Raw genomic sequence first — 12,769 nt, 5'->3', positions numbered from 1 at the left:
GAGGTCAGGAGTTCGAGACCAGCCTGGCCAACATGCCAAAACTCCGTCTCTACTAAAAATACAAAAAATAGCCGGGCATGGTGGCAGGTGTCTGTAATCTCCATTACTCGGGAGGCTGAGGCAGGAGAATCACTTGAACCTGGGAGGTGGAGGTTGCAGTGAGCCAAGATTGCACCACTGCACTCCAGCCTGGGTAACAGAGCAAGACGGTCTCAAAAAAAAAAAAGTATTGGTAAATTATAAAAGGAGAGACACACAGACACATTGTTATGGGCTGAACTGCGCCCCACAGAAGTCATGTGTTGAAACCTTAAGCCTCAGGACCTCAGAATGTGACTGTATTTAGAGACGGGGTCTTTAAAGAGGTAATTAAGTTAAAATGAGGTCACTAGGACGGGCCCTAATCCAATAGGACTGATGTCCTTCTAAGAAGAGAAGATTAAGACACAGACAGGTACAGAGGGAAGACCATATGAGGACACAGGTAGAAGATGCAATCTACAAGCCCAGGAGAGAGGCCTCAGAAGGAACCTACCCTGTGACACCGTGATCTCGGACTTCTAGTCTCAAGAATGTGAAAGAGGGAATACATTTCTGTGCTTTAAGCTGTTACTTTGTTACCACTGCCCCAGCAAACTAATACAGACTTAAAGTCATAGAGACAGGCCAGGCGCTGTGGCTCACGCTTATAATTCCCAGCACTTTTGGAGGCTGAGGCGGGCGGATGCTTGAGGCCAGGAGTTTGAGACCAGCCTGGGCAACATAGCGAGATCCTGTCCCTACAAAAAATTTTAAAAAATTAGCTGGGTGTGGTGGTGCGTGCCTGTAGTCCCACCTACTTGGGAGGCTGCATCAGGAGGATTTCTTGAGCCCAGAAGTTTCAGGCTGCCGGGAGCTGTGATTGTGCCACTGTACTCCAGCCTGGGCAATAAGAGCGAGGCTCTGTCTCTAAAAACAAAAAACAAAGACACAGAAACAAAGAGACCAGGGTGGGGAGGGCTGGGAGGTGGTTTGGGGACGAGGGTGACAGTGGGTAGACCTGTCTGCCTGGCTCCTCAAAGACCCCCCGCCTCCATCCCTTTTCCCTCATAGGCTGCACTTGGGCCTCAGCTGTCTCAGCAATGGAAAGCTTTAGGCAGAAGAAGCCAGGGTCTGCCACCCCTATCTTCCTTCCTCCTACTCCCCTTCCCCAGCAACAGGCTCCACGGGTCTTGAGAGCCAGAGGGATTTTCCCTGGGGGGTTTCTTGGAGATGGAGGGTTGGGGACTTTGAGCCGGGCTTGTCTGGCTGGGGAGGATCAGTTAGAGGGGCTGGAGTGAGGCTGGGCAGAATCTGCGTGGGTGGGGAGGGATGAGGGAGTTCTTGAGAAGTTTCCCCCACCCCACATCTTCTGTTTTCCAGGCCAATGTCTGGGCTCAGGGAGGGTCAGAAACAGTCCCCAAGGGGAGGGGCAGGAGAAATGATGTCGGCTGTGGGGGAGCGGCATGTGGCTGGAGACAACAGAGCTCTGGCAGGTCAGAGGAGGACATGTTTAATGATCCGCACCCCCACAGAGAAAACTTCCTTTTCACTACAGCCCTCTAGAGCTCAAGCACACTCTATAGCTCCCCACTGATGGCAGCACCAAGCCCAGGCTTCCCTGAGGCCACCCAACCTGGCCTTGTACCCCCATTTGGGGTAAAAAATCTCAGCCCCCACTGTTCCAGAAGGGAGCCTCTATCCCTCGCTGGTCTCCAGAACCTTCTGGATTCATTCCTACCTCTGCCCCTTTGCACCTGCAATGCCCTGCCTGGGGTGCCCTTCCCCTTCTTGCTGGCGCCTCACTCCAGCCCTCCCCACACCTCTAGCCCTTCCCTGAACACACCACGCCCTTCGAGCCCCCTTGAAGTTGTTCATGCTGTTCCCTCTGCATGGATCAGCTGTTCTCCACATCTGGCCACCTCCTCAGAGGGATTTTCCCTGAACTCCCACATCACCCTGTCCCACTACCTCCCCAGCACTTCTGTCTCACTCCAGAGATCGTCTTCATTTACTCTTTGCTTGCTGTAGGTCTGTCTCCCCATCTGTCTGTGTGCCCCGGGAGGACACAGGCCTTGTTTGTCTTGTTCAGCTCTGTGAATACACACCCACAGCACATATTTGGAGAATTAACACTAGGCCATGAAAGCTGAGTAATTTTCAGCCTCCTCTAGAACAGTAGCTTTCAAATCTCTCTCTTTTTTTAATTTTTTTGGAGACGGAGTCTCACTCTGTCACCCAGGCTGGAGTACAGTGGCGTGATCTCGGCTCACTGCAACCTCCACCTCCAGGGTTCACGCAATCCTCCCAGTAGCTGGGATTATAGGTGTGTACCACCATGCTCAGCTAATTTTTGTATTTTTAGTAGAGATGGGGTTTCACCATGTTGGCCATGCTGGTCTCGAACTCCTGGCCTCAAGTGATCCACCTACTTTGGCCTCCCAAAGTGAGCCACTACACCCGCCTCAAATATTTCATCAGTGACTAAGAAATTCATTTCACCTTGCAATCTATTAAACATATGCAGAAATGATGCAAAACATTCATGGAGCAATTTTTTTTTTTGAGACAGTGTCTTGCTCTGTCTCTCAGGCTGCAGTGCAGTGGTGTGATCACAAGTCACTGCAGGCTTGACCTACTGGGCTCAAGTGACCCTCTTGCCTCAGCCTTCCGAGTAACTGGGACTACAAGCACACCACCCTGCCTGGCTAATTTTTTGTTATTGTTGTAGAGATGGTGTCTTGCTATGTTTCCCAGGCTAGTCTTGAACTCCTGGACTCAAGTGATCTGCCCACCTTGGTCTCCCAAAGTGCTGGGATTACAGGCATGAGGCACTGTTCCCAGGCTACATGTAACAATTCTTATTTTTACTATGTATTATACATGCCAATCTATTCTAGTTCTATTCTGTTTTCCATTCCATTCCATTCCACTCCACTCCACTCCACTCCATTCCATTCCATTCCATTCCATTCCATTCCATTCCATTCTGTTCCAAGAAAATTCTGGCTACAACCTTCTGATTTCTTTTTTTTTTTTTAACCTTCTGATTTCCAGTCTTCTTGTGGGTTACAATAAATTTACCCAGAGAGAAGGTTCTCAAATTCTTACTGCAGAGGTCCCTGGAATTTTTCTGGTTCTGTCCCCTCCCACACTCCCCCTAGCCTGTCATTCTAGGACCCACTCTTCTTGTCATTCTGGGACCTCCAGCCCCTTTTTTGTAAGGCAGCCAGAGCCCAGCTGCTGTCTATAAGGGGCCATAACTGATACTTCAGCCCCCTGAGATCTCCCTGAGATCTCGGTGACTCTATCCTGCAGCTTTGGACAAGGCTTCCCCAAGGGGTCTTCTTTGACCCCCTCAAGTCTGCTCTCTGTTGGCACTGGGCCTGCCCTAGGCTGAGGTCACATGGGACACACCTCTGTTTGTCCCCATGACCCTCTCCTCCAAGAGGAATGACCAGGCAGACAGGTGGTAGTGGCTGTGATGCATCCCTGGGAAATTACAGCTTCCCCGCCCTCCATGCCAACCCTCCTCCTGGAGAGCAAAAGTAGTCCTAATGGCCATGGCTGAACTACTGCCAGTGTAGATGCTGTGTTCAGGTTCACAGCGTTTTCACATGGTGGGAAGATCTGCTCCCATTTGACAGATGACGAAACTGAGGCTCAAGGAAGGAGAGGGACTCGTCCCAGGTCTCCCAGCTCAGAAGTGGTCAAGAAGGGGGCCGGGCATGGTGGCTCATGCCTGTAATCCCAGCACTTTGGGAGGCCAAGGCTGGCAGATCACAAGAGGTCAGGAGTTCAAGACAAGCCTGGGAAACATGGTGAAATCCCATCTCCACTAACACACACACACACACACACAGTAGCCGGGAATGGTGGCATGCACCTGTAGTCCCAGCTACTCAGAAGACTGAGGCAGAAGAATCACTTGAACCCTGGAGGCAGAAGTTGCAGTGAGTGGAGATTGTGCCACTGCACTCCAGCCTGGGCAACAGAGTGAAACTGTATCTCAAAAAAAAAAAAAAAAAAAAAAAAGAGAAGTGGCCAAGAGGGGATTTGAACCCAGGAAGTCAGACTCCCAAAGGGACAAAAGGTGAATAGGGCCACCTAGTTCAGGGTCCTGACCTTTCCTTTTCCCAGGCCTTGTTTGCCCATAATAAAAGGGGTGACCTGGATGCAGTGACCCCAAAGGTCGCATCCAGATCTGAGCTTTGGTGATCTCGGACCATCATTATCAATTCCGCCGGCCATGCCATAGTGATTGAAGCACAGTTGGTTTTGGGTGCCCTCTCTTCCTCTTGGGGACCACAGTCCAAACCCCCCTGGTCTTTTCTCTTCTGATCTGTCCCAAGTTCAAGGTCTTTGATCTTTCCTCTCATTGCCACCCCTCAGGGCTTGGTTCTTTGCTCAGATGACTGAATCTGGGGTCCAGGGTAGGCACCCAAGAGCAGCTCACTGGGTCCCTATCCTGGGGCCTGGGACACCTTAACCCAAGAATTTGCAAACTTGATACAAGCTGGGTGCCCATCGTTAATAAAATCATGCTGAGAAAGCCAGTTCATAAAAGTGTTTCCAAAAAGGGCTGCTCTGGTTAAAACAAGAGCAGAGAGACAGAGTCTCGTTTGCCTGGCTTTCTATTACCCCACCCCCCACGATTCCAGGTCACCCCGGGAGTCCCTGGAGCCCAGTGTGCAAACCATAGTATTAACCCAGAGTAATTGTGGTATTTCAGGTGCAGCCTATGGGGAAATACTTTGGACAAGCAGCTGATGCTTGCTCGAGCCACCATGTGAGGTGGGCATGGACTGGGACAAGGACAGATGGACTCTGAAGCCCTCTAAAAATCCTAAGACAACACAGCACAGACTTTGGAATTGGGCAGGTCTGGACTGCAATGTCTACCCTTCCCTGGTGACCCTGAGAAGGCACCATAGCTTTCCCAGCCTTGGCTTCCCCATCTGTAATATGCACATGGTAGAACTGTTTGGTGGAATAAATGAGAAGGCACCATAGCTCTCCTAGCCTCGGTTTCCCCGTCTATAATATGCACATGGTAGAACTGTTTGGCAGAATAAACGAGGTGATACATATAACGGGTTTAGCAAATAATAAACATGGAACACGCACCATTGCTGATGTTGCTATTATGGCCCCATCACTTGTGAACTGTCTGATCTTGGGGGAGTTAGTTCTTCATCTGTGAACTGGAGGTGATGATGGTACCCACCTCATAGGGTCCTTATGCATGGAGATAGATGCGTGGGAACATGTAAAGGTGCTTAGTTGATGCTTGGCACAAAATGAACATTTAGTGCATGCTGGATATTACTTATCGTCATTATTATTATTGTAATCTTTGCTCCTGCCCTAGTGGCCAACCACCCCCGGGCTTCGTCCTTGCCTGTGGACGACACAGAGGCCCCCTCCCCCTGGGCCCCGTCTTACCCCGGCGGGATGGAGGCGCGCGCGCTCACGCTGGTGGTGCGCTGGGGCCCGGGCCGGTTGAGGTTGTTCTGCCCCGGGGTGCGCGCTCCGCCGGGGGCGCCCGGGCTCCGTGGGGGCGCCCCGGGAGGTGGCGCGGGCTCGGCGGGGCCGGCGGCGGGCGCTGCCCAGAGCGCGGCGCCTGTGAAGGTGGCGCTGGGGCGCACGGCAAGCGCACCTGGAGGCCCTCCAGGTGGCGGCGGCGGCGGCAGCGGGGGCGCGGGGGGCGCCTTGCGGCGCTGCGAGGCCAGGATGGCGTTGGAGGCGGCGCGCGTGCTGTTGACCAGCAGGCACTGCTGGCAGGAGCAGGGCTGGCCCGAGCTGGCGCCCACGGGCCACGACTGCGACTTAGGGATGGAGCCCACGGTGAGCGGGTAGGCGAGGTCCAGGCGGCGGCGCAGGCGGCGGCGCCGGCGCGTCTGGCGGTTCATCTGCGACATGCTGTTGAAGTAGATGAGGTAGCAGAAGCCTAGCGAGGAGAGGTCGAGCCACGGGTGCTGCTTCTCGTAGGCGTTCTGGATGGTGATGCAGATGTCCATATCGTAGGCCGTCCATGCGCCGCCGTCGTTCTCCCACTCCCACACGATGCCCTTGCCCGGCGCCGACGACGGGTCGTAGAAGTTGCGCCGCACGGGCCGCATGGTGCCTGTACTCGAAATGGGGAGGGGACGTCAGCACAGCGGGCGTTGGTCTGCGCGGCTGGAAGGGCGGGCCACAGCCAGGCAAGGGTGGGCGGGAGGTTGGGGGGTCAGCACAGGCCTCCAGGGGGTCCACCCAGACTTGGGGAGAGGGTCAACACATGCACGGAGAGGAAGGAGGTCAAGGCCCAGGCATGAGGTTCAGCACAGGCTGGAGGGTCAGGACAGGCGGCACCCAGGGTGAGGGGGGCCGGGGCTAAAGGTTCAGCGCATAGCACTGGGGCGAGAGGTGGGCAGGGGCGCGTGGTCAGTAGTAGATTGGGGATAGGGGCGGGAGAGCCACCAAACAGGGTGGGGGTGCCAAGATAGCCTGGGGTAGGAAACCAGCAAGGTGTGGAGGGCTCCCCCACCCTCCACCTCTCCAGGGCCAAGACAGACACTGATGTGGGGGTTATCACAGGCCCTGGATGGTGCGGGGGAGGGCAAAGGGGGCCTGGGGGTTCTTCAGACCAGAGTCAGATAAAGTGGGGCAGGCATAGACAGAGACCAAGGCCATGCACAGAGGCCCCATGCAGTCCTCTTCTTCATTATAGTTTGCTCACTCATTCAATGATTCATTCATCAATCTGTTCATGCCTTAGTTCATTAATTCAAGCACTATTTCATTTAGTCATTCAACAATTCTTGCATTAGTTCATTCACTTATCCATGCCCTAGTTCACATATTCATATATTCCTTCATTCGATGATTCATTCATTCATTGATTCTTTCCTTAGGTCATTCATTCGTGCCTGCAGTCATCCATTATTTTATTTTATTTTATTTTATTTATTTAGAGACGGGGGTCTCCCTATGTTGCCCAGGCTAAGTCTCGAACTCTTCGGCTCAAGCAATCCACCCGCCTTGGCCTCCAAAAGTGCTGAGATGACAGGTGTGAGCCACCATGACTGGCCCCACTTTTTTTTTTTTTTTTTTTCCAGGCAGAGTATTGCTCTGTCGCCCAGGCTGGAATACAGTGGCACAATCTAGGCTCAATGCAATCTCCGCCTCCCAGGTTCAAGCGATTCTCCTGCCTCAGCCTCCTGAGTAGCTGGGACTACAGGCATGCACCACCTTGCTGGGCTAATTTTTGTATTTTTAGTAGAGATGGGGTTTTGCCATGTTGGCCAGGCTGGTCTCGAACTCCTGACCTCAGGTGATCCACCCACCTCAGCCTCCCAAAGTGCTGGGATTACAGGTGTGAGCCACCGCCCCTGGGCCCCTTATGCTTTTTTTTAATTGATACCTTTATGTATTCTCCATCTTCAGCCCACTCCCGTATTCAGGCATTCAGACATTCCTTCATTTACCATCATCCTATTTAAAAATGTGCACCCCCACGTACTTTCCCCTCTCTCCTTCCCCGCTCCATTTTCTCCCTCAGATATACTTCACATTCTACCCATTTATCTTGGTTTCTGTCTGTCTCCCCCTCGCTAGAATGTAATAGCCACAAGGTCAGGGATTTTGTTTTATTTACTACTATATCCCCAGCACCTGCACACAGCAGGTGCTCGAGCGATATTTGTTGAATGAATGAATGAATTCATTAGGTCACAAATGGATTCTTTTTTTTTAAATTCATTCACACATTGCGCTCATCCCTGCATTCGTCCATTCCTTCATTTGCTTATTTGTTATTTTCATTCATCTGTTTGTTTCATTTGTTACTTCCTTCAACAAACAACTGCTGACTGCCAGGTGGGCCCCCTTTCATAAAGGAGGGCACTGAGGCTTTACTCCAAACCACAGCTTCATGTTTGCCAAAGCTCTGCGTGCTCCCCTGACAGCAAGGCTCCACGGGAAACTCTGGGCTAACCAGAGATAACCCAAGGTCCAGGCCGCAGGACTTCTCAGAGCCTTTAGCCTGCTCTGTGTCTTGGGGCTGATGAAGTGAGGCTTTTGCTGGGTTCATTTGGCACACCTGCAGAAAGGCTGCACACTTGACTTCCCCTCAACTGCGGGAAAGTCCCTTAAGCCTCCTCAGGCCTTAGTGGCCCCATCTCAAAAAGAGGGGTGATCATCCATGACCCAGCCCTTCCCTCTCACACAGTGTTTGGGGGAGGAGTGAGTGAGAACAGCTGCAGAGGGTCTGGGTGGGACCCAAGGGCTGGGAGGCAGACAGCCCTCACTTCAAGTCCTGACTTGCTGACTTTCCAGCTCTGTGACTGTGCGTAGGCAACTCAACATCTCTGGGCCCCAGTTTTCTCATGTTGAAAATGGGCATAAGCAGACATGCAATAAAAGACTGCTGCGTTTGCCAGCTATAGCAACAGTTGCTTGTGGGGTTGCTAAGAGGATCAATTGAGATAAATACCGTGTCTACTCTGATGATTCCAAAATCTGCCGTCTTTGGCCCCATCTTCTCCCCTGGGAGCCAGGTTCATGACCCTTCCCTGGAGAGGTTTAACAGGCACCTTGAACTCAGCTCTGCTCTCCCCTGCCCCAAACCTGCTCCTCCTGAAGTCTTCACATCGCAATTCCTGGCAGCTCCTGCCCTTCCGGATGCTCTTCCTTGGACCCCCAAATCTTGGTCTCATCCTTGACTTCCTACCTCATATCCCACCTCCAATCTGTCAGTAAATCCAGTCATCTCCACCTTCAAACACATCCACATCTGACCACTGCTCCCCACTGCACTCACACCACCCAGTGCACGCCATGTTATCTCTCCTGCCTGGACCATTGCAGTAGACTCATGACTGGCCTCTGTAATCCATTTCCCATACCGCAGCCAGAGGGATCCTGCTCAATGCAAGTCATCACATCTTTCCTCTGCTCAAAATCCTTCCTGGCTTCCGCTCACTTGGAGTAAAAGCCAAAGTCCTTGCCATGACCTACAACGAAATCACACATTGTGGGGCCCTGTCCTCCTCTGACATTGCCTACCTCCCCCTTATCACTCACTCCATTCCAGCCACCCTGGCCTCCTTGCTGTTCCTCAAATACACCAGGCACTGTCCAGCCTCAGGGCCTTCTCACTGGCTGTTCCCTCTGCCTGGAATATGACCTCACCATTCCCAGATGTTCTCATCATTTCCTCCCTTCTTTCTTACAGGTGTGTGTTCAAACATCTAAAAGTGCAGCCCTCCTATTGCTGTCCTCTGAGCTTGCTTTATTTTCCTCCCTGGCACTTGGCATTACCTGACTGACTATATATATATATGAGAGAGAGTCTTTCTCTGTCACCCAGCCTGGAGTGTAGTGGCGTGATCTCGGCTCACTGCAACCTCTGCCTCCCAGGTTCAAACGATTCTCCTGCCTCAGACTCCCAAGTAGCTGGCATTACAGGTATGTGTCACCCAGCTAATTTTTTTTTGTATTTTTAGTAGAGACGGGGTTTCACCATGTTGGCCAGGCTGGTCTCGAACTCCTGACCTCAGGTGATCCACCTGCCTCAGCCTCCCAAAGTGCTGGGATTACAGGTGTGAGCCACCGCGCCAGGCTGTGACATGATGTATTAATCTGCATGCATTCTTTATGCTGCGTATCCTCACTCTAGGCTGTCAGCTGCGAAGTCAGGGATCTTGTCTGCTTTGCTCACTGCTGTACTCCCAGCACCTGGCACAGTACCTGCACACAGTAGGCCCTCAAAACCTGGAAGGCATTTCCATTGTTAATCGGCATCTTCCTCGGGTGCCTGGCCCAGGGATCTGCAACCCGATAGGGGAACTCAGACTGTTCCACACTGGTGTGTCCCTCCTCAGGGCTGAAAGAGCTTGTCCTCTGCCCTCTCCTCTGTTAGAATCACAAGGGCTACAGACTAGCCCTGTGCCTTGCCAACTGGACAGGCCCCAACAGCTGGAGAAATCGAGGCACGGAGCTATGGCTATTGATATGAGAGGGGCGGGGTTGAAGAGGTGGAGAGGTTGGACTGGCAGCCCAGCCCCAGGAAATAAGGTCCCTGGGCACCTACCATGTTCCAGCCCATCAGACAAAAACTTGCCCTGCATCTCTGGGGCAGCCTCACTCTGATGCCTGATTTATCATTTTAATTGAGTGTGTGCAGATCGATTTCTTCCCTGGTGATGGGGCTTCCTCCACAGCAGGCCCGGGAGGAGATGAGTTAGAGAGAAAACCCTGGATCCTGCTCCCACCTGCTCTTGTGTGCTGGTCTTCCCCTCTCAGGGCCTCAGTTTCCCCACCTGCAAAATGAGGGGTTGTGATGACTGATCTTCAAGGCCGATGTGCCTGAAGTACAACCATTCAGCTCCTGGTGAGGTGAAGGCAGTGTATTACCTGAAAAATGTGCAGGATAGGAAGGGAAGCAATGGGACCCCGCCTTATTTAACTTCCCCTGTGTGCCAAATCCTGAGCTCGGCAGGGGAGGGGCCGGGAAAGGAGGTGCAGAGTGAAGTGATTCAAACAACTCAGAAGTCTCTCAGGTTGAGCCAGGTGCAGTGGCTCACGCCTGTAATCCCAACACTTTGGGAAGCTGAGGCGGGTGGATCATCTGAGGTCAGGAATTCGGGACCAGCCTGGCCCACATGGTGAAACCCCCGATCTCTACTAAAAAATACAAACATTAGCCAGGCGTGGTGGTACGTGCCTGTAATCCCAGTTACTCAGGAGGCTAAGGCATGAGAATCGCTTGAACCCAGGGGGCAGAGGTTGCAGTGAGCTGAGATCACGCCGTTGCACTCCAGCCTGGGTGACAAAGCAAGACTCTTTCTCAAAAAAAAAAAAAAAAAAAAAAAAAAGAAAATCTCTCAGGTCTTGTGCAAATCCTGGCTGGTACCACACATAGCCTCAGTGCCCTTATCTATAAAAGGGGGGTATTAATATCTACCCCAAAGAATTACTGGGGAAACAAAATGAGATAACGTATAGGCAAAGGTGCTTAGCAGAACACTTAGCATTTAGTAAGCACTCAATGAATATAGCTACAATGGCTGACATTACATACATTACCCACATTCATCCTCCCCCAGCCCTTGTTCACTTGGCGAACTCCTATTCATCCAACAAAGCCCTGCATGTGCTCATCTCCTCCAACATGGGCTTCTCTGTTCTGTTGCTATAGTTGGCAAATGCAGCAGTCTTTTATTGCATGTCTGTCCTCATAGTGTCATTATTTGTTTTTGTTCTTAGTCATCCTCATTGGTAGATCACTTTTGGGAGGACAAAGACTACTAGGTCAGATATGCAACTATGTTTGGAGCACCAGGCACAAAGCCTGGTGCAAAGAAGGCATCTGCAACCGAGACGGGCAACCTACTTGGCACTCGGAGGAGTGGGAAAGAGGAAAATCTGGGCTTGATGGAGAGGGAGTGGAGATTGGAGAGCAAGCAGCCCCCAGGGGGGAGGCCAAGCTTCGAGGGGTCCCTGGGGAGGACCCTCAGGCCGGGAGGAGGATTCCCAATGTCAGCGTTGGCCAGCTCTGCAGCAAAGGACTCTGGGAACCCGTCAGGGCCAGCTAGCCCAGGCCTCCCTCTCTCCAGGGCTCTATTTACCAGGTATCGATTTTCCTGCCTGTTTACTGGTAGTTATTAAAGGCTGTGTCCCTGGAGTCCTTTTGAAACAAGATTGGAACCTGGAGAGCGGGAGTAATTAGGGCAGCTGCTGTCCTCCCCGCTGGGCCCTGCACCCTGCAGCGCCCGCCGCTGCCCGCCTGCCCATCCGTCCGCCTCTCCGGCCCAGGCTGGCCATGGACCAGGCCGAGGGGGTGGGCAGCTGGTTCCTTGGTGACCTGCCTGGACTTCGATCTCAAGATTTCTAAGGGAGCAGTGGTGGAAATGCTCCTTCTCCTCCGCAGTGGCCATGGCCTAGATTTTCAGCCAGAACAATGGGTCTAAGAAGGGGCTGGAGTTTCTTCAGCCTGGGAAAGAGGCTGGGCCTCAGGCTGGTGGCCCAGAGCAGACCACACCCCACTCTGGCCTTCAGGGCACCCTGCTGTGCTGGCCACAGGGTCTGCGTCCCCCAGGCAGTTAGGGGCCTGTGACAAACACGGGCTCCTCCGTGCCTCTGCCTCGGCCTGTTTTTGTGTCTCTGCCTTTGTTGTCTTCCCCTTCTCTCTCCTCCCTAGTTGCTTAAAAATGTTTGGCAGAAAAATTCCAGGCTTCTTCCAGCTGAACTGGAGAAAGGGGCTTTGGTCAGTGTCAGCTGGAGGACTGCACAAGCTGGGCCCCTGAGACCGGGTGTGGGGGCGGCCACAGCCACAGCTGCCAGTGACTGCTTCATGCCTGGGGCAGAGACAGGGTGACAGCAGGATGGAGAGAGACAGAGAGAGACATACATGATCAAAGAGACTGTCAGAGACAGGCCAAGGCCAACATGGGAAACTGAGGCAGATACCAAGAGAGCTGGAGTCAGAGATAGAACGAGCTTGAGAGATGAAAAGAAAGGGAAGCTGGAAACCTAGAGGCTGAGACCATCATGGAGAATCAGGGAAACCAAGGCTAGCATTTATTGAGCACCTACTGTATGGCACATGCTGCACTCAGCACTCTCCTTGCACTCACTCATTCCATCCTCACACCATTGCTTCCAGGGAGGGACCAGGACTATTTCCATTTTACAGATGAGGAAACTGAGGCCCGGAGAGGTGAACTCTTGGGAGGGTGAGAGCAGAGGGCTGGGAATGATGCCACAC

At 52.7% G+C, this 12,769-nt stretch overlaps 1 protein-coding gene across 1 annotated transcript in view; it reads right to left on the bottom strand.

The window, feature by feature from the left end:
• DTX1 (deltex E3 ubiquitin ligase 1) overlaps window positions 1-12,769 on the bottom strand; it is a 41,268-nt gene that overhangs the window by 14,435 nt on the left and 14,064 nt on the right. Inside the window, exon 3 of the mRNA XM_016924300.3 lies at window positions 5,464-6,145. Coding sequence (XP_016779789.1) covers window positions 5,464-6,145 — 682 coding nt within the window. The remainder of the gene's footprint in view (window positions 1-5,463; window positions 6,146-12,769) is intronic.

This window comes from Pan troglodytes, chromosome 10 (assembly GCF_028858775.2).
Source record: "Pan troglodytes isolate AG18354 chromosome 10, NHGRI_mPanTro3-v2.0_pri, whole genome shotgun sequence".
NCBI classification, from domain to species: Eukaryota; Metazoa; Chordata; class Mammalia; order Primates; family Hominidae; genus Pan; species Pan troglodytes.
This window is presented reverse-complemented; position numbering and strand designations above follow the sequence as displayed.